General features: G+C 44.6%; 1 protein-coding gene across 1 annotated transcript in view; it reads left to right on the top strand.

The window, feature by feature from the left end:
* The window catches only part of IFT43 (intraflagellar transport 43), an 81614-nt gene that overhangs the window by 1553 nt on the left and 58836 nt on the right, over positions 1-21225 (top strand). The window contains exon 2 of the mRNA XM_081830177.1: positions 1629-1721. Within this exon, the coding sequence (XP_081686303.1) occupies positions 1629-1721 (93 nt within the window). The remainder of the gene's footprint in view (positions 1-1628; positions 1722-21225) is intronic.

Below are 21225 nucleotides of genomic sequence, written 5' to 3'. Positions count from 1 at the left end.
TATGTACATTTAAATATAGTAAAGTAGTTTTTCTACCAGTCATTTCCGTGGATTTATGCAAGGTCTTCAAAAGGCCGAAAGCCTTTAACATACTTAACAGTTATTAGAGAAACCCCCCGGAAACCGCATTTAGAGACAAGATCATTGGATTTTTGTTTCAGCACAAGCACGGCGGCGAGTAGTACGCCATGTTCAGATATGAAATGCTATAGGACAAGTGGGAAAGGGCAGTGATAGGCAGAGGGGCGGAGTTGTCTGCCTTGGAAAGAAAATGAGCTGCTGATCAGAAAGATTGTTTCCATCATCCCTGAAACCTAAATTACTGATTAGAATTTGAAATGTAAACAGGTCCTAGGGGTTTTTATGCAACCCCCATGTAACCCCTCTCAGTTGTTTGGTGCAGGCAGTTCTTAGAACATCTGAAAACTGAAACTCCAGCATGGGATAGTGGAAAGAACTGAGGATCCGAAGACGGAAAAAGGTTTTGCCTTTTGATTTATGTCCGCCACTTACTTGCCTTCCTGGGCCTCCCTTTCCGTGCTTGTGAAATCGCATCAGTCCTAGTCCCTGTTACTGTGAGAATCCAGTGAAGCCACATCAGATGAGATCTAAAAATGTTTATATTAATGCTGGTTTTAGAAAAGCCAACAAACGATAATATAAATATTTCAACATCCACTAGTCTGCCTAAATAAAGTTTTATTTCTGTGCTGGGAAGCATTTGAGACACAGAGCCTCCACTCCAGGAAGGCTTTGGGAAACACCTGCAGATGGTTCATTTGCTGACTCAGAATTTAAAGTGTTCTGATTTCCGAAGCTGATGTCTCAAAATTCTTGTAAGAGATTCCCTTTACTGTCTAGAAGCGCAAATCCATATCATACCCAATGTGGGGCCTGAGATCAAGAGTTGCATGCTCCACTGATGTCAAAGCAAATGCTACCTGTATTTACATCTCTGGTGCTAGTTGCTATGGAATTTAGGAGTTCTTTCCCCAAAGTCTTTTTTTTTTTTTTTTTAAAGATTTTATTTATTTATTTGACAGAGAGATAGCGAGAGCAGGAACACAAGCAGGGGGAGTGGGAGAGGGAGAAGCGGGCTTCCTGCCGAGCAGGGAGCCCGATGTGGGACTCGATCCCAGGACCCTGGGATCATGACCTGAGCCGAAGGCAGACGCTTAACGACTGAGCCACCCAGGCGCCCACCCCAAAGTCTTTTTGATAACAATTTCATGCCAAGCTGCAGCTTTGAAATGAGGCCTTTCTAGAATCCTGCATAGGAACATGAGAGCCTTTACCACCTTCTTCCCTGAGCTTTGGCATGAGGTCTCTGTTCATTCTAGAGGAGTGTCTGTGTGCATTTCTTTGGGTAGGAAAGATCTGTGGCAGTTAAAAGAGAAACCTATGATCATTAATCCAGGAATTTCGTGTTTTCCTCTCGAATAGAAATGGCCTCAGGTACTTTGTTTTAAGTGTGTGAAGCATTTTTGAAAACATACGTTCAAGTTACTCAAATCCCATCCTCCACCATGTCATCATAAATCCTGCCCTTGCTTACCATCCCAGAATTCTCATCCTCATAGTGGCTCAAAGATGTTTGGGTCAGCAGCGTTCCTCATTTCTCTTTACAGGGACCCAAGATGGGTCGCCGAGCTCAACAGGAGTCAGCTCAAGTCGAGAATCCTCTCAGTAGCAAGAACTCCTCTTCAATTCCGACTGGAGAGGTGGGTGTTAAAAAAAAATGCTTTCTAAGAGTTAGTAATTACTTAAAGAGCAAGGATTTGGTATTTCATATTTCTTCTCTCCAATGTCAGCCCTTCGTCCTATCTTGATTTGGAAATTCCCTTCCTTGGCATTTGTCCTATTAGCAAGAAGTGAAAGCAGAACGTTTTTTCTTTGATGCCAGAGTAGTTTCTGTGTATTGCTTTATATTCTCAGTGAAGAACATTCTTAAGTTCGCTGAAGCAGGGGACCGGGAAGTTTCAAAATCCGGTGGAAATCCAGGTTTTTATTTCTGCCGAATCAATGCCAGTGAGCCCTGCTGGTGACGTAAGGTTGGATTACACAACTGGACGTTTGCTCTCAGTGGTGACCTGCACTTGCTACAGTTTTCGGGCAGGAAGGGGATTAGTGCTGGCCTTACTTTCCTGGAAACTTTTCTGAGTGGCCTGGAACTGTGGGAATTTATCCAGCTGCTCCGTGGAGGGTGGGTAATCCCGATGAGCAACACTTTTCATACCAGGGCACTATTTTTGGCAGTTCACTCAGAGCCCCTTTGCATCTTCCGCTGTCCACTTGAATAAACTTTGCTCTTTTCAAGAATCCATTTCGGGATGATCCCTCTGTGAGCTCTTCCTAACTTCCCCAGGCCAGCTTAGGGCTCCTTCTTTTCGGTGCCCATACTACCTATTATAGGACTTCTGTATGTTCTCACACTGTATGCGAAATGTCTTTGTATGTATCTGTCTGGCCCCACTAGACAGTGACTTCCCACCCAGCAGGAAACCTGCCGTCTCAGTTACCTAGTTCATTGGCCATAGTAGGTTTAAAATCGATGAGGGGATCTACACTGAGAAGCCTAACGAGCTAGGCAGGTGCATGAGCAAAGCACGCCAGGGACAAGACACAGGCACACTTACTTACAGTATCACGTATGTAGGAATATTCTTCACTTTCCTGGGAAGCAAGTTCTCCAGCATTTCTGTGAGCAGTCCACATGGCCCTTTCGATTTATCTTTTACTTTCTCACTTCCAGTAGAAATGTGGGTACAGAGTATCATTACTCTAAGGTAACAGTCATTCCAGTACAGAGGAACTGGTGGCTGGCCCGTGGCCTCGTTGGCTGGAGACTGTAGGGAGACGGGGGAGACGGGTTGTGGGAACCAGAGGCCACACGTTCCCTGTAAAGAGGAAACCGCTGCCTAGCTGAAGCTGACTGATGCTGTGGGGACTACAGGCCCAGTATTGCCAGATCCTCTGATTTTCCGCGAGATGCTGACAGTTGAAAATTTTGTGAGAAAGCAGCACATTTCTATAGGTTAGCAATTAATTATAACAATTAAAACATCATAGGCCTGAGGGTGGTCAGTTTGTGACTTTGGCCACAGCACTTGCATTATGGTGCTTATTACGTTATATTCTCATTGTTTCCATGACTGGCCCCCTCATAAGGTGGGAGCTTTGGAAGGCCGGGTGTCACTCACTATGCCCAGCACAGGCATGAGGTGGACAGTGCAGGGTTGTTGGGGGGACCAGTGAGGTACACCGTGTGTTATGAGGGCCGTCACAGGCTGAGGAGGAGTGTTGCAGGATGGGGGGTGGGTACATAGATAGAGTGGTGCACTGGAGGCCCAGGGAAGGGGGGCGGTGGTATAATGGAGGAAGATGGTGAGAGAACACATATCATACCCAACCCTGGGTCTGAGGGACCTTGAACTGCAGTAGTGTATGTTGGCTAAGAGAAAACGGGCAAGCAGATGACTGGGTTAATGGACTCTCCTCTTGACCTCTGGCCACTTTAGACTGTGGGTCTAGGAAGATCCATCCCAATAGCAAATCATTTATTCATTTCTTCAACAAATAGTTATTAAAGTTTATTATGTGTCGGGCGCCTTTGCAGAGGGTTGGCATATTTCAGTGAACAAAAGAGATAAAATTTCCTGCCATAATGGAGCTTTTACTCCTGTGATCACTGGCAGCCAGAAAGACCAGTCACATGTCTGCTTAATTGTGAAGCAGGTTCTAGCCACCTGTAGTGGTTAGGTGATGGGCCTGTGGTGGGCCAGAATATCCTGGAATGACCTGATGGCCTTGAGGCTCTGTGTAACCCCCACACCAAATCTGCTTCTAGGCTGGGGTCAGTAGGCATTGTTCACCCCCCCATCGCTTTCCCCTTGGCTCCCAGGTGAGAGTCAGGACTGTGAGCGGCTAACTTCAAAGGCACAGACTGTGATGAACTTTTCAAGGTTTCATCCTTTCTGGAAGGATGATCCCCCAGGGACATTTACCTCTGGGCCTTAGCATTTTTCTGGGAGAACATGAGGAAAAGTCATTCTGTTCTTCACCCAGCTGGTGCCTCTGGCAATGACATGCTGGTCAGAATTCCAGGATTCCTTCTCTCCCTGGGTTGACTGAGGTTTAAAGCAGCGTGGGCAGCCTCCCCCGGGGGCAGGTGCTCCCTGTGCCGTGTGGAACTTTCTGGCTGTTTCTTTGTAAAATTAGATCCCGAGACTTTTGTGTGTGCCCATTTACATTCCAATTCTGAGTGTATGACCTGACGTATTTATTTTTGTTCCCTGGCTGACTAGATTCTAGGATGAAGCTATCGCTGAAAACGTAAACATGGCACCTGGGGGCCGTCAGACATCCTGGAATGACTGTAGAGTTAAGTAGGAATGTTCGGTTGGAGGTGAGGTGGCGGAGTTGGGCGTTCTGCTGGAGGAAGCACAGAGGCAGTGTGCTTGAGTAGAAAGAACACAGGGCCTGGCACCAGATAACCGGGGCTGGAGACCCGGCTCTGCTAACTGCCTGGATCTTGAACAAGTCCGCTAATCTCTCTAATCCTCCGTTTCACTGTCTGTCAAGTCGTGGTAACAGTGCCACTGGGTTGCTGTGGGGATTAAGAGAGAGATGCATTTGACAACACTACACACATGTGCATTCCTTCAGGAAACTTGCAGATAGACGAGGACTGGACAGTGCTTTGCCTTTTTTACTGAAGGGCAGCCACGTAGGAGGACGTGAGCCGGGGTCTCCTGTCAAACTGACTTGGAGGTCTCTTGGAGAGCTCTGACTCATTTACCCATAGGTAGACCAGTAGTGATCCAAAGCAGTGTTTGTGCCTCCTGGGCGCAGGGGGCATTCTTTATGAAGAATGGGTAAGAGCACAGTCCTGGGTTGAAATCCTGGCTCTGCTACACATGAACGCTAGGACTCAGCAAGTTATTTAACCTCTTTTATCCCCGCCTTCTTTTTTTTTTTTTTTCCCCAAGATTTTATTTATTTATGTGATGAGTGGGAGCAGGGGGGGGGCAGAGGGAGAGAGAGAATCTCGAGCAGACTCCCCGCTGAGCATGGAGCCCCACGTGGTCGATCTCACAACCCTGAGATCATGACCTGAGCCAAAACCAAGAGCCGGACGCCTAACTGACTGCGCCACCCAGGGGCCCCAGGAGCAGTACAGCTTCACCTCACTCAGCCTCAGTTTCCTCATGGGTAAGGCAGGGATAGTAATATCGCATACTCCGTAGGTGGCTAAAAAGAAAAAATGAGATAATCGATGTAAAGCCCTTCACACAGCCTGGCACATAGCGCCCAGTATGTTGCTGATCGTTATTACTTCTGTAGAACTTGGATGGTCTTTTTATTTTGCCTTAACCCTCTCTACTAAGGTTGAAAACTGGTAGCCTTCAGGTTGAATGTTGCCTGTAGTGATGTCTTGTTTGATCCACATAGAGTTAAAACTTCTAAAATTCGGTTGTTATTTATAAATTAGGAAACTTGATGTGAAAATCCCAATTCTGGGCTTCTCTTTAAAATCAGAAGTTCTGGCACAGTGGGAATGCTGGGCTGGCACCCCCCCCCCTGCTCCCAGGGTGCCAGTTGGCCGGAGCTGGGTGGAACTGGTAATGGGGCTTGCTTACATGAGGCCTACCTGGTGCAGTTTGCCACGCCTTCCTTTCATACACCTGTCAGATTGACTCACATTTGATCTGCCTTCTCCTATTTCCATTTAAGTTTAGAACTCCTGGTCTTTGAGGATGGATTGATTTTCAGGCATCCTCGTGTATCTATAGTATTGAATTTGGCCACATGCATCAGAAATTTGATCCCAGTTTTTGAATCAAGCAGGCATGATTTTTTAAAAAGATTTATTTATTTCAGAGAGCGAGAGAGCAGGGGGAGGGACAGAGGGAGAGGGGAGAGAGAATCCCAAGCGGACTCTGCGCTGAGTGTGGGGCCTGCTGCCCAGGCTCGATCCTAGGACGCTGAGATCATGACCTGAGCCAAAACCCAGAGTTGGATGCTTAACCGAATGTGCCGCCCAGGTGCCCCCAGGCATGATTTTTCTAACAGCAGGAAATCCAGTGGAGGGCAGAGTAAGCAGGTGCCGTCACTGGGCAATATCCTGCATTACCCTGGCCCCTTCTAGCCTCCTCCTCTGCCATCTGGAGCTTGTGACTTGCTGCCATAGTTGTAAGATGGCTGGTTGTTCCACAAGGATCAGATCTGCATTCTAGGTAGGGAGAGGGGCCATAGTTGAAGAGTTCAAGGTGCGTGTCCACTAAGTTTGTTCCTTATGAGGAAAACAGTAGCCAGAGACCTCGTTGCCATAGCCATAATATTGGGGTTTTGGTGAGGGAGAATGGCTGTTGAGTAGGCAGTTTGCAACCGACGTGTCATAATTTTTTTAAAAAATAGAATTCATACACAGATTTTTTTCACAGATTTGGGTATGACAGGAAACAATTATTTTTAGTAATAACAACAAAAAAATCCACATTCCTCTCCAGAGTTCTAATTTAAAGTTGTGTAGAGATCAGTGAAACATTATATGCCCTGAAATTCCAGGATACCTGATTGAGTTGCCCTTGTCAACTCTTCTGGATCTTTTCCTTCTGCCCATTTTCTCTGTAGCCTCACGGGGCTTTCTGCCTCTACCTGTGGCTCAGTCCAGGTGGTTAAACGCTTCCTCCCTCTCTGAGAGGAGAGGGAATGTCTCTTGATTTGCCTGGTCATTCAGTAAATTTCAAATAATTTGGAAGAACTCCAACTGTCTGATTGTACTGAGTAACCTGAAAGATGAGCTCTTCGTGTAGTTTCGCTCAGAGTTGATTAGAGTTGTACCTACTTCTTTAGAGTTGTCATAAAGAAATTAGGTAATACAGATAAAGTGCTTAGCACTTAGCTCACAGGAATTTCTCAAGAAACGGCAAGCATCGAGAAGTTTATGACTGAACTCTTCTGTTTTTTGGGCTTTTGGGTCACCTGTCACAAATCAGGCTTGGATTACTGGATGCATAGTTCAGGTGGCAGTTCAAGTTGGTGTTACGGTTACTGAGATGGTTCCACGTCTGCACTATGTACCTTTCTCTGGTCAGGGCAGCTCTGAGAATTAAACTGGATTTCTCTGCTTGAGCTTTCACCTCCTGTGGATTCAAATGGTTCTGCTCTTACACACTTCCCTCAAGACCAGGACACTTTCTACCATGAAGTTACACTACCACATAATGGGATTGGCGAAAAGTAATCTCGGGCACAACCTGTCTAGGTCTGGCCTGTCTTTTGGATGGGCACTTCTCACTTGGGTCTCGACCTCTTTGTGGCTTAACTTTTAGTTTGTAGATTGTCCTTTTAATAATAATTTCGGCTTCTGTTGGAATGATTGCTCTCTCTCTGTTAACTGCATGTGGGGTCCTAGTTAAGCCTCATGGTAACTCTTAAAGTGGTTGCTCCTCTCACCTCATTTTAGCTATGAAGACACTGAGACTTCGAGAGGTTGGATGACTGGTCCAGAGTCATTCAGTTCGTCTCTGACTCTAGTCTAGTCTCTGTGATTCCTGCTAGATAGGTAGATGCACTGATCTCCCAGCAGAGAAAGGCTTTTGGAGAGAGCAGAGAAGCTTTTGGGTTACTCCCTTGGAATCCTTCTGGAGCAGGAGTAAGTTCTCACTTGATGACCCTTATTCGTCCACTTGTCTGGAGAAATGTTTGAGTCACAGCTGTTCCCTTTCTCTCCACCCCCCATCCCTTCAGTGTTCCTCCTAGGACGCAGAACTGAAAGTTAGCCAGATTCTCTCGCAGGAATCTGAGCAATGCTGTTGGGCTCATGTTCCCAAATTAGGCCAATTTCCTCATCCCTCAGCAGCTTCACTCAGCTGGAGCTCCCTCGGTGCTTTGCATGACGTCTCTCGCCCTCTGCCTGTTCCCTGACTGCTCTGCCAACCGGACAGCTATTTTCAGCCCAATAGGGTTATCTGCTGACCCTTTTTGGTGACATTTTTCTTCTTTCTCACAAAAATAACCTTCCTGATTGGTCACATTTTTCAGCCTTTTTCGTAGGCGCTCTCCAATGGGCTGGGTTGAAGGATGCTCCTGATAACGTTGTCGAGGAGGGATGCAGGGAATTTGATGAAGGACCGTTTGTGAGGAATGCGTTTTCCACACTTCATATTTATGTCATGCTTTGCATGCTTCAGTTTTGATCTCTCTCTCTCAGGGTGGACGATGCACATCGCTCACCATCCCTAGGGCTGCCACTGTGTGGGAGGGAATGTCAACTGAGGGTAGAGCTTGCCCTTAGAACTAGCATCTTTAGATTCTCTTCCAGCACTGGCTCGAACCCTTTCATTGTCCCAGCACGATGCATGGGAACAACTCGTGACTCATTTTGCTCTCTCTAAAGGCAGGGAGAGTCACTCTTGCTGACTTCCTGTGAGTCCCGGGTTGAAAGGTGGTGCTTGAACAGCGCTTGAAGGTTCTCTTTGGCCCGTGGCAGGGTTAAGTGAGAAATACGTGTAAAGAGTTTAGCCCAGGGCCCCACAGTAGCTGTGGTTCTCTTGATCTACACAACCTGAGAAGTAGACAGCATTACCATTTTATCTTTAAGCCCTGCTCTGCCGATTACTAGGTGTATATCCTGGGCACGTTCTCTACCTGCCCTAAGCCTGGTTCCTCATCCCCACAGATGCTATGGAGATAACAGCAGTAGCTATCTAACCGTTAGCGTTGTTGGAAGATTAAATGAGAGAATGTATAATGCTCTCCCAACAGTGTCGGGTACATGCTAACTATTGTCATTCGTGTCACATGGAATTAGAAAGTGTCATCCATTTAGGTTTGTTTGCAGTTCTGTTCACGATACGACGATATTCATATTTCTTCGAACTAACCGGCCCTTAGAACCAGAAACATTTGGATGAGGAGCCCTCTTGGTGAGAATTCTTTGTGCCACCTGAGAGCTATTTTATTTCTCTCCTCTAGGCCTTTCTGCCTATGCAACAGACCAGTTATCTGCTAGTCTCTTTCCGTCTTCTTTTCAAAACCCCACCCTCTGTCTAGAGGTTGGCAGTCTTTCCAAAGAATAATCTTTAATTGCTGGCTTATATCATTCTATCATTCTGGGGAAATATGGGTAGAAAATGAGGAGGGCAAGAGTGACCTTGGTGACTTCATTGACCTTGAAGTAGAAGGTAATACCTATTAATTAATCTATTCATTCATTCACTTGTGAAACCAGTTTGAGAATTTCCTCCGTGCCAGGCATTTGTGCTTGGAGCTGGCAGTGTTCCCTGTCCTCTCAGACTTTGATCTGGGGGCCACAGAGAAGTAAGTGCCAGGTAGCGGTGAACACAGAAAAATATGGGACACCTACATTGAGCCCCTTTTATTCTGGGGGACCTCCAGGAAGGTTATCTAGAAAAAAAAAAATCATGCTTGAGCTGAGACTTTAAGGATGAGTAGATGTGAGCCCAGGGAAGGGTTAGAGGAGAATATTCTCCCAAGTGGAGGGATGAGCTTGTGCCAAGTCAGGGAGGTAAGGGAGAGAACATGGCATGCTGGGCTTGTCTCTGGAGCAATTGACCCTACCAGCGGTGGAGCGGTGGTTGGAAGTTACTTTTGCAAGCAACGAGCTAGTTTCCATATATTCCAAAACCAGCTGCCTTGTCTTTTTTGACAAATGAACCATCTGAGGCCATTGTTTCTTATATGATGCTGAAATAATTGGCAATATGATCATAATTAATATATATATTAGACTGACCTTTCCTGTTTTTCTAGCCTTTCACTGATGACTCTTCAGCGTAGCCATTACACTCCACTATATGTGTTTGTGTTTGCTGGTCAAGAAAAACTCAAAGGTATGCTCAAGTACAGTATTGCTGACTTGTGACTCTCCTGGCTTATCCTTTATAAGGAGGTGCTTAGTAGACCAGTGGTTTACAGTGTTCACACTTCATTAATGTCCTGAAAATTCTTAGCTTCCTCTGAGGATTCCTCTGAGCATAGAGTGTTCTCATATATATGATAGCTTCTAGTAACCCTGGAGAGAAATCTGCCCGTTACGGAAGGAACAATTGAATTAGTCGTGATCTGATAGGATTTAGAAAATGTCCTTTAATTTCACAAAATAAGAGACTAAGTATTCCAAATCCTGCTATTACAAGTATATGCGAGGTGCTTAATAAAAAATATGTGTCCATGAATCAGTGATACAAGCCAAGCTGGTCTATGACAGATTTACTATTGGCATTGCCTCAGGGAGGATCAGAACCCTCAGCTCAGCGTTCCTAATTGGTACTAAAAGAACTTACATGCGATTTAATAACACAGGTCATACCCACTTATCATGACCCAACTCAAAAGACTTCGGATGCTGTTGTAACATTAGAATTTGACGTGACTGCTGTTTGGAATATTGTAGAGTATTGGCCTGTGTTCAGAGATCTTTTTTTTTTTTCCTGGTATGTGAAGATTTTCATGATAATGATACTTTTGTTGTAATGAGAATTGACTTATATTCGGGCCAGGTTCCCAGAGCAAAGGTTTCTTGAAATCTATGGCTATAAATACCATCCTGTGAGGGAAAAAATGATCAAGAATGAGCAAAATGGTTTAAGCCACTCTTTTTCTTTTTTTAAAGATTTTATTTATTTGACAGAGAGAGATACAGCGAGAGAGGGAACACAAGCAGGGGGAGTGGGAGAGGGAGAAGCAGGCTTCCCGCAGAGCGGGGAGCCCGATGCGGGGCTCGATCCCAGGACCCTGGGACCATGACCTGAGCCGAAGGCAGACGCTTAACGACTGAGCCACCCAGGCGCCCCGGTTTAAGCCACTCTTAACTTACCTGAACTGTGGCAGTTGCCTTATAACTGGACTCTTCTTTTGTGTTTCTGCCCTCCTGCCGCTCAGCGAGAGCAGTCTGATAAAAACGTGCATCATTCATTTCATACTCAAAACCCTTTAATAGATACCCATTGCACTTAGGATTAAAAAAAAAAAAATCCTAGGGGTGCCTGGCTGGCTCAGTCAGTAAAGCATGCAACTCTCAATCTTGGGGATCGTGAGTTCGAGCCCCACATTGGGTGTAGAACTCACTAAAAATAAATAAATAAATAAATAAAATAAATTCCTAAATCCTTACCTTGGAGCTGTGTGATTTGGTACCTGCCTACATCTCCAACCTCATTTCACACCTGCCACCCTGCTATAGTCACATGGAGCCTTTGCTTATGAAGTTCCCTATTTATTCTAGTTCCCTAGAAAACTATAGTTCAGTAGAATGGACTGGACTGGAGTGGATCCCTAGAATACTCATCCCTGGTCTGTGCTGGGCTGACTCCTACTTCTCTTCTCCACTGGGTTCAGCACAAATACCACTCTTTTTTAAATAAGAATACTATCCTTTTCAGGGCGCCTGGGTGGCTCAGTTGTTAAGCGTCTGCCTTCGGCTCAGGTCATGATCCCAGGGTCCTGGGATCGAGCCCCGCATCGGGCTCCCTGCTCAGCGGGAAGCCTGCTTCTCTCTCTCCCGCTCCCTCTGCTTGTGTTCCCTCTCTCGCTGTGTCTCTCTGTCAAATAAATAAAATCTTTAAAAAAAAAAAAAAGAATACTATCCTTTTCATTACCTCTCCTTATTATACTCCTTAGCTTCTTTTTTTTTCTAACTTTTTTTATCATTTCATCCACAATTTGTAATTATGTTTGTGTATTTATTTATTTATTTTTTAACGATTTTATTTATTTGAGAGAGAGAGACAGAGATAGGAGAGACAGCACAAGCCAGGAGGAGAGGGAGAAGCAGGCTCTCTGCTGAGCAGGGAGCCCGATGCGGGGCTCGATCCCAGGACCCATGGGATCATGACCTGAGCCGAAGGCAGATGCTTAACTGACTGAGCCACCCAGGTGCCCTGTTTGTGTAATTATTTAGGTCCTTGTCCCTCACTAATCACAAGCTCCAGAAGTGACTGGTCTGCTCCCTCCTGAACCTGTCACTTTGTAGGTCCTCAGTAAGGTACTTGTCCAATGAATGAGGAACAGGTGGAAGGGGGGATGATGTGTTCAATTTAGGGACAGGTTAGCTTGAGATGCCTATGAGAACCCTAGCTGGAGATTTCCAGGGAGCTTTGCTGTGTGGTACGAATGCTCTGGACTGGGCTCTGAGCTGGAGCTCGAGATTTGGAAGTCATTAGTATTGAGGTGGTACATGTAAGCCCAGCTCTGTAAGGGAGAGTTCATAGCGTGAGAAGAGGGGAGGCCCTTGGACAGAATCTGAGGAACATCCATGTTTAAGGAACACATGGCCAAAGAATGTCTCACCAAAAGAAATTGAGGAGGACTGGCCAGAGTGGGGAAGGGAAATGCAGGCACCTGTGGTGTCCAGAAGCCAAGATAAGACTCAGGAAGGAGGGAGCCATCAAGAGTGTTCGATGGCACTAAGAGGGCCCGAGCAGGGTCTGTTGGATTTAGCAATAAGGTGGTCTCTCAGGTTTCACATTAAAATGCATGACTGAACTGGTGGGTATAATGCTGAGCCAAATAAGTCCATCAGAGAAAGACAATTTATCATATAGTTTCACTCATGTGGAATTTAAGAAACGAAACAGAGGATCATAGGGGAAGGGAGGGAAAAATAAAATCAGATGAAATCAGAGAGGGAGACAAACCATAAGAGACTCTTAACTCTAGGAAACAAACAGGGTTGCTGGAGGAGAGGGGGGTGGGGGGGTGGGGTACCTGGGAATGGGCAGTAAGGAGGGCACGTGATGTCGTGAGCACTGGGTGTTATATAAGACTGATGAATCACTAAATTTTACCCCTGAAACTAATAATACACTATACGTTAATTAATTGAACTGAAGTAAGATAGGGGAAAAAATGAAATGCATGGCTGTTTTTAAAAGGCCTGTCCACGCACCACCTGCAGTTGTCTTGCTTTATAGTAGCATACGTACCTTTGGGAAACAGTGAACTTAAACCTGGCAAAGGGGTTGAAGGGAAGAGATCAGCGCGCAGAGACATTTTTAAGAGAAGCTAGATAGGATGTGGTAGCAGGTTGGCCGTTGGACGCAGGAGGAAGGACGGTCTGGAGTTCACCCCACATGTAGCTAACATGACTGAATAGATACTGATGTTTTTGACACTGAGGATTTAAGAGTCTCAGCAGTGGGGGGGCAAGAAGGGATCATTATTTCAGTTCAGAGCATTTTGAATTTGAGTTGCCTTCAGGATTTTCAAAGGGGTCTGTCAAGTAAACAGTTGAAAATGTGGTGTGGAGCTTAAGAGAGAAAGTTGAAAACTAGTGATAACAGATGTGGCAGGCATCAGAACTGGGGTATCTAAGAACATATAGGAAAAACTTCCCATTCCTTTGGGTAGCTCACAGACCTTTCATGATCTCCAGGTGCAAATGTATGAGAGTTTTAAACAGAAAAGAGCTACGACCAAATTTTCTTTTTAATATTGTTATTGTTGTTGTTGTTGTTATTATTATTATTATTATTATTATTATTAGAGAGAGAGAGCGCACATGTGAGCAGGGGATGAGGGGGCAGAGGCAGAGGGAGAGACAGAAGCCCAAGCAGGCTCCATGCCTAGTGTGGAGCCTGACAATGGGGCTCGACTTCACAACCCTGAGATCATAACCTGAACTGAAATCAAGAGTCAGATGCTTAATCAACTGAGCCACCCAGGCGCCCCTATTTTATTTTTTATTATTATTATTATTATTATTTAAAGATTTTATTTATTTGACAGACCACAAGAGAGGGAACATAAGCAGGGGGAGTGGGAGAGGAAGAAGCAGGCTCCTCGCTGAGCAGAGAGCCCAATACGGGGCTCGATCCCAGGACTCTGGGACCATGACCCGAGCCAAAGGCAGCCGTGTAACTGATGGAGCCATCCAGGTGCCCCCTATTATTATTTTTTTAATTTGCATTTTAGGAAGAGCACTTTGGCAAGCACTGGTCACAGATGGATCCAGGTTTTGTGGGCTCTGAGACTTACATAGTTTGGAGGCCTTCTTCAGGAGAAATAATTCAAAATGAACTATGATAGTAAATACTTATTTATAATGAGAAAAGAAATCATAGCCAAGTTACGAGGGCCCTGGATATTCAGATGCCGTTCTTTAGAGAACTTGTTAGGCAGTGTACCAGAAATGCTTACATAGAAAATACTTCCTGATTGAGACCTAGCATCCCTTCCCTAGAACTCTCCGTAACTCCCAGGGGTCCATGCAGGTATGGAGTATAGATTGGAGGAAAGTGACGCCGAAGCTGGGAGGCCAGTAGAATCCCGCTGAAAGAAGGCAGAAGATGAGCTTGGTAGGCCTTAATTTGCATGGTTGTACAGGTTCCCAACACCCTCAGCGGCTGGGTATTGACAGAGTGGAGGCATATGGATGACTTGATCCAGATTTGGGCTGGTTCTAGGGGAAATGTGGTAAAAAGGCCAGGGAGTGAAGCATAGTGTGATGGACCTTGGGAGTGAGCTGGGTTGATGGAAGCAAAACCAAGAAAGAAGTTCTTGGATGAGCAGGGAAGGAGGGGACTAGATATTTCAGGGATGGAGCAGTTCTGGGTTGTGACATGTTGGAAAAAGTAGCAAGGTCATTGGTGTTTAAAGAGTCAGGGAACTCTTTGGCTAAGCATTGGATGGACTGTTGACGTGAGCATTGACTTTGCTTAGAATGGTGGGACAGGTTGAGGAGCAGTAATACCCTAATTTTGGACTGGTCTGTGTTCACTGCAGTTGTGACGGACATGAAGAAGGAAGGAGAGGCGATGTAGCTGAACAAGATGAGTTTCTAGAGAAGTGTTCCATAATAATTTGGAAGAATAATGGTCTCGAGGAACTTTGGGGAGTGAGCCTCAGCTGGGGCCCTGGTGTGTGGGGTTTTAAAAAAATGAACAAGCTCTACTTGAAAGACCTGTCAGAGAAAAGACATCCAGGGGGGAATGCCAGGATTTAGGAGAGGTGAGGAGTTAGAAAAGGTGTGCTGTGACTAGAGAATATCTAGTCGGTCAGGAACTGGAAGATTGTGATCAGAAAGCCTCATTGAAATCATTAGCTAGGCTAGATTCCTTCTCATTGTGTAGCATGTCAATAATTACTGAGAAGGAGCAGAATGATAGTAAAATATCCTTTTAATAATGATACTTTACAGGAAAAGGGTACTGACTGATGCTGAATGTCATTGGTGATAGACTGAAACATTTCTGGTCGCATGCCTTTACCCAGTATAATAAAGAATTATGTCAGCCTGTTTAGCCAATTGCTTCTATATTCTATTTTCATCTCTCCATTGTTTTTTTAGGTATAGTTCTTTATACTTTATTTTAGTGGTTGCTCCAGGGGTTAGAATATACATCTTTAACTCATCCCTGGCTACATGGAGTTACTACCATGCCCCTTCACGTAAAATGTGAGAGCCATGCAGCGGTAGAAGTCCATTCAACCCCTCTCATTCCTTTGTTCTGGTGATGTCACATGCTTTAAACCTATGTACTTCAGAAACTCCACAATACCATTTGTCACTTCACTTTAAATAGCTGTCATTTAGACACGTTAAGAGCAACAGATAGTCTTTTATATCCATCCACATGTTTACCCTTTCTCTTGTTCTTCATTTCTTCCTGGTAGATCTGGGTTTCCATCTGGCAGCATTTCTCTTTAGCTTGAAGAACTTCCCTTAGCATTTCTTACAGTACGGGTTTGCTAAGAACCACTCCCTATTTGCTTGATCCGAAAATATTTTTGTTTCACGCTCTGAAGGATATTTTCTGTCCATATTGAGTTCTTGAGAATTGAGAATTTTTTTTCCTTTCAGTGCTTTAAAGATCCTCATTCCTTTGTCCTCTGGCCTTCAATGTTTCTGAGGATTGTTCTCCCTTATGTAAATCTTTTCTCCTCTCTCACCGCTTTAAAGATTTCCTTTTTGTCTTCTTTGTTTTTCAGCAGTGTGACTGTGATGTAGCTAGCTGTGATTTGCTTGGAATTTGCTGAGGTTCTTAGATCAGTAAGTCAGTATTTTTCACCAAATTTGGGAAATTTTAGGCCATTATTTCTTCAAATACATCTTTGCTCCATTTTCTTTCTCCTTGTTCCTGGGATTCCAACTGCATATGTGTTAAACTGCTTGATATTGTCCCTTTGGTTTGTCCCGTGTTTTTTCTCCCTAAAGCACTGTTACTTTCTTTCCCATCTTTTATTATCTTTTTTTTCCTTCAAACTGGATATTTTCTGTTTTCTTTCTTCAGGTTCAGTGATTATTTCTTCTGCTATCGTCAAACTAAAACTTTTTATTGCCGATATTGAACTTTTAAGTTCTAAATTCCCACTTGTTTTTTTTTCTTTTCTTTTTTTTTTATTTAGCTTCTATTAGATTCCCCATCTGTACATTCATTATGATCATCTTTTCTTTAAAGTCTTTGAACATATGTATAAAATAGCTGCTTTAAAACTTTTATCTGTTTATTCCAATATCTGGGTCATCTTGGGGTCAGTTTTTGTTGGTTTTTCTTTTGATTGTAGGTCACATTTTCATGTTTCTTCACATGTCCAGTCATTTTTGTTTGTACACAGGACCTTGTGGATAATACATTGTGGAAACTCAGGATTATGTTATTGTCCTCTGAAAAGTGTTGATTTTTGTTTTAGTAGGCAGTTTAATTATTTGCAGAGTACCTTGAACTTAGGAAGACTTGGTTTTAGGCTTTGTTAGGGCAGGTCTATTTTGGTTTTGCCTTTAGTCTTAGAATAAGTCCTGTAGTCCTGGGACATGGTCTTTACTCCTAAGGTGTGATGAAAATTCAAGGTATGTACCAAATACCTTTAACGTGGTGGAACTCAAACCAATTCCTGTCCCCTGCGGGGAGCGATAGCTGAAGTCTCATCTCCACTCAGCAATTTTTTTGTGTGTATGCTTTTTTTTTTTTCTTTTTACCTCTTCAGCAGTTGCTTTTTACTGGGTTTCTTGGTGCAGTTCAGGTATCACCTAAAGAATTTTAGGGGAGTAAAAATGGGCTCCTTTCTTCCCAGGATTTCTCCCTTTCTATTTTTACTGACCCTGGCTGCCCCCAAATTTGTCCTCAGGCCAATAAAACTGCAGCTTTCTGCATGAGTTCTAGCTGCTCAGTTGCTGCCCAGACTGGAGGGTGCACTCAAGGGGAAAATCCACTTAAACATGGATTTTTACCCAGTACAGTTTTTTTCTTTCAAGGGTCAAGTCCCCTCCAGTTTCTGCCTGCTTTTGTTCGCCCTCCAGTGCCTTCGAATTTCATCCAGAGTTTATAGTTGTTATCTGTGTGAATGTTAGTCGAATACAAACTACTCTCCCATTACTGAATCCAGAACCCGCCAATTACTTTTGGGTTGTTTCAGAATCCACACCATTGTTTCAAGTGGTACTATTGGCAAGAAAAGAATGAGTGTGGTTGTTGCAGAATCAGATCATGTTGATTTCCTGTTAGGGTAACTAACAGGGGCGTTCAGCTAAGTTAGGTTTTGTTTTTTTTTTTTAAGATTTTATTTATTTATTTAACAGAGAGAGACACAGCGAGAGAGAGGGAACACAAGCAGGGGGAGCGGGAGAGGGAGAAGCAGGCTTCCTGCTGAGCAGGGAGCCCGATGCGGGGCTCGGTCCCAGGACCCCGGGATCATGACCTGAGCCGAAGGCAGACGCTCAACGACTGAGCCACCCAGGCGCCCCGATAAGTTAGGTATTGAGATGGAAAGTGTTCTGACATCAGTGGTGCACTTGGAAGTAATGGTCAGAGACGTGGGTGTGAAAGAGGCCCAGAGATCTGAGATACATTCACCAGGCTGGCAGTACCCATTCGTGCATATGCTGTGCTGAGCGTTCTGAAGTTAACCTAGAAAGGCCTCTAAAGTTGGAGAGGTTGGCACTGGACTATTTGAAGGATAAGAGGTCTTCCTGCGCAACTTCAAACTGAGTAGCAAAATGTATAGATTAAGTGACTACCTAGGTCATGCCTGTTGTGTTAGGGCATCGTCACCTGGGAGGAATAGAGTGGCCGGCCTTCAGCCTTTCTTGTTCCAGAAAGGGTGGGATGAGAGCCTGAGAAATCCACATTGAGCTTGGACTGATAAGCTGAAAAAGAGATAGAACATAGCGTGTTTTAACCCTGGTCTACGAGGAAGTTTTTACCAACGTGAGAAAACCAAGAACAATGTAGTAAGTTTTTCATAAACTAAACTTAATCAAATGAAAGGAACATTCTTTTTCCTGGTTTGTGTCCTTCCTCCTGGGGAGATTGAAAAGGTCCCTTCTGTAAGGTGAAATGATCGTGAGAGGAAATGGTGGTTTTTTTGTTTGTTTTTTTTCTTTAAAGATTCTTAACAAAACTAAAAACGGTTAACTCTGTATGGCCAACCACCTCCTACTCCCTACAAACTTTGTTTCTTGAAATACTGACAGTCCATGAAATTTAGAAGTTTGGGAAACACAGTTCTAGAATTTTTTTTTTAATTTGTGACTACTGAATTACTTGAAATGTTGGGGGGTAGAGTAAAGTGGGTGCCAACTTGCCAGCCATGACCTTGCTGTATGCTGGCACCTTCTCCTCTTGCTTCCACAAGTGAGGCAGGATAGAGAACTGCGGCATGAGACCTGTGACGTCTGGCATCTCAGCATGGGGACGAGCGGGGAGTGGAGCCGGGCATTGCTCTTTCTAGGTCTTAGGTGATGGGGGCCACCAGCCCATGGGTTAAGACTTCTATCAAGCTCCCTCCGTTTCTTTTCTGTCATCGCCCTTGAGGAGTCTTGTGAGCGATCAGGTTTCTTAAAGCATCAAGGTTACAGCTTGCTCCTCCGCTCTCAACTTCCTCCGAGTTCTTCCACTCCGGATCTGGTTGAGGTAGCAAGTCTAGACCACGCTTATACCAAGTCACAGGTTCCAGGACGGGCTGCCTCTTGCAGTTCTGGGAATTTCCACCCTCGACATGGTGCGCATTTCTGGCTCCACACATCCCGGATGGATTTTAGCAAACTGACAGGAGTTAAGAGAATGACAGAAACGTATTGGTTTTGATTCATGATGAAAGTTGAAAGGAATGTTTATTTTGGCTGAACTGCAAAAAGTACGGGAGAACCAGGGCATTGCTTTATAAGTGTCTGGAAGGTATAGACCCAAGGAGAGGGGAAAGCTGCTTTAGGATGACCCAGAGGGGTAGAATTGAGATCAAGAGGATGCCATCCAAGGTGGAAAAATCCAGGATGAATTTTAAGAATGATTTTGAGGGCCGAAGTCTGTTCTCTTTGGATCAGCCACTTCGGCAAACTGTTGGCAGCCCCGTCCCCGTCCCATGAGTCATTTGAAGTGGGCAGTTTGATGGCTGCGGACTGAGATATGGGATATGGGTCTTTTATTATAGGGTATGTGGAAATATTTGGTGAAGTGTGACACCACCAGAGTAATTGCCAGACCCGGTGGTTGTCCTGAGCATCACATTTATTTCTCAGTGAGCAGCAGAACTCTGGCTGCCTTTTCCTGGTTCAGGCAACTTTAAAGGATTTCTCTGTCTTCAGGGAAGCTGGAATAGGTAAGAGGTGGATCCCCGGAATGAAACTTGTGCAAGGCAGCCCCAGATAAAGGTCCCTGACATGTTTGCCTGTCAGAAACTTCCTGTTGTCTCAACCGTAGGCATTCAAGATTCTTGGCTCCGTGGTGCGCATTTTCTTACTGTTATGAATTCTGATAAATCATATCGCAGCCTCTATCACCACCATGTCCAGAGACAGTCTCCAGTGTTAATAACAACGGATCTGCAAGGGACTCAGGACCGTTGTTGTGTTTCACGCAAGAGAAAGGAGGCTTAGTGAAGACATGACTAGCCCGAGGCTACACAGCCAGAAACTGATGACTCTAGAATTTGAACCCAGGACTCTCCCTCCTTTCCCCCCAACCTGTCCCTCCACCCCTCTTTTAAAACTCTGGCCTTTCCCCTTTCCTTCTTTCTGGCAAACTCCCTTCTCCCTCATTCTTCCAACTACTGCTCTGTTGGTATGAGGAGCATATCTTGTGACAAGCAGTAAAGACAGCCACTTTTCAAGTACAAAGATTTATTAAATTCATCTTAATACAGTTTGGCACAGTGCTCAATAACAGCGTAGTTTATTTTTGGCATCACTTTTTATTCCTGACTTTACCCTTAAGCCATCCCTCGGCTGACCGCACCGCAGAGGTAAGGGTTAGACCAGGCTACTTTCCGGTCCTCCCATCTCATGGAACACACTTCCGTCATGAGCAGCTACATCTTACTCTGTGCCCAGAAAGTCAGGGAAGAAGATGGTCCTTTGGGTTTGCTCTTCCTAAGCTTTACCCTTGTCGTTCTAGTCTCTCTTGTTATTGGGCACTTTGTTTCAACCCGGACGGAGTCTTTTCTGTAGTTCCTCTGTCTTTTCAAGCCTGTTCTAGCTGGCATGCATCTAATGTGTAGGAATTCATATAGCACCTGGTTCAGTGCAAAGCTTTGGTGTCAGACGCTTAGACTCGAATCCTTGCTCTATGACTTCGAAACAGGATGATTTTAGGTGACTTAACCTCTAAGTTTCAGTTTCTTCGTTGGTAAACTTGGCAATGGTGAATGTGGTAGTTGTCCTGCACTGGGGCATGAGGATTCTGCAGAGCAATCCTGCTAAAGCTCTGGCGTCTAGCAAACCCTCAAGGGATGTTGACTAATATCATTATCATTAGCTGTGAGTTAGTGAGTATATTCTTTGTCATTGCCTAGATTGGCTTATTCACCATTGATCACGTCCTTTTGCTTATTCTCATTTTTTCTCTGGACCTTGTCTTCTCTTTCTCTCTTTGTCTCCATCTCCTTCATTCCAGCTCAAACCGATGATAAATGTTCTGTCATCATTTACATCTCTTAGCCTAGATACTCTCTCCCTGACTTAAAAATACTATAATTCATGGACTCCTAGAATCACAGAATTGTAGCACTGAAAGGAATCCCTTCTAGCTTGAGTGAAAATCCAGAATCATGGAAGTAGTTAGTGGTAGAATCAGGACTAGAACCTGGGTGACTTGGTGTCCAGTCTCGTGTTCTTTCCACCACATTTTTTTCTTACCCAAATTTCATATATCCATATGTACACACAACTAGACTGTAATCCATAGTAAACTGAAGTGGGAGAGGGTGTGAGGAGGGACTTTGTATAAAAAGCTCACTCTCCTGTCACTTGTAGTTCAGGCAGAGATC

Source organism: Leptonychotes weddellii, chromosome 9 (assembly GCF_054177405.1).
Source record: "Leptonychotes weddellii isolate Sample4059 chromosome 9, ASM5417740v2, whole genome shotgun sequence".
NCBI lineage: Eukaryota > Metazoa > Chordata > Mammalia > Carnivora > Phocidae > Leptonychotes > Leptonychotes weddellii.
The sequence above is the reverse complement of the archived record's forward strand: the minus strand, read 5'-3'. Positions and strand labels throughout refer to the sequence as shown.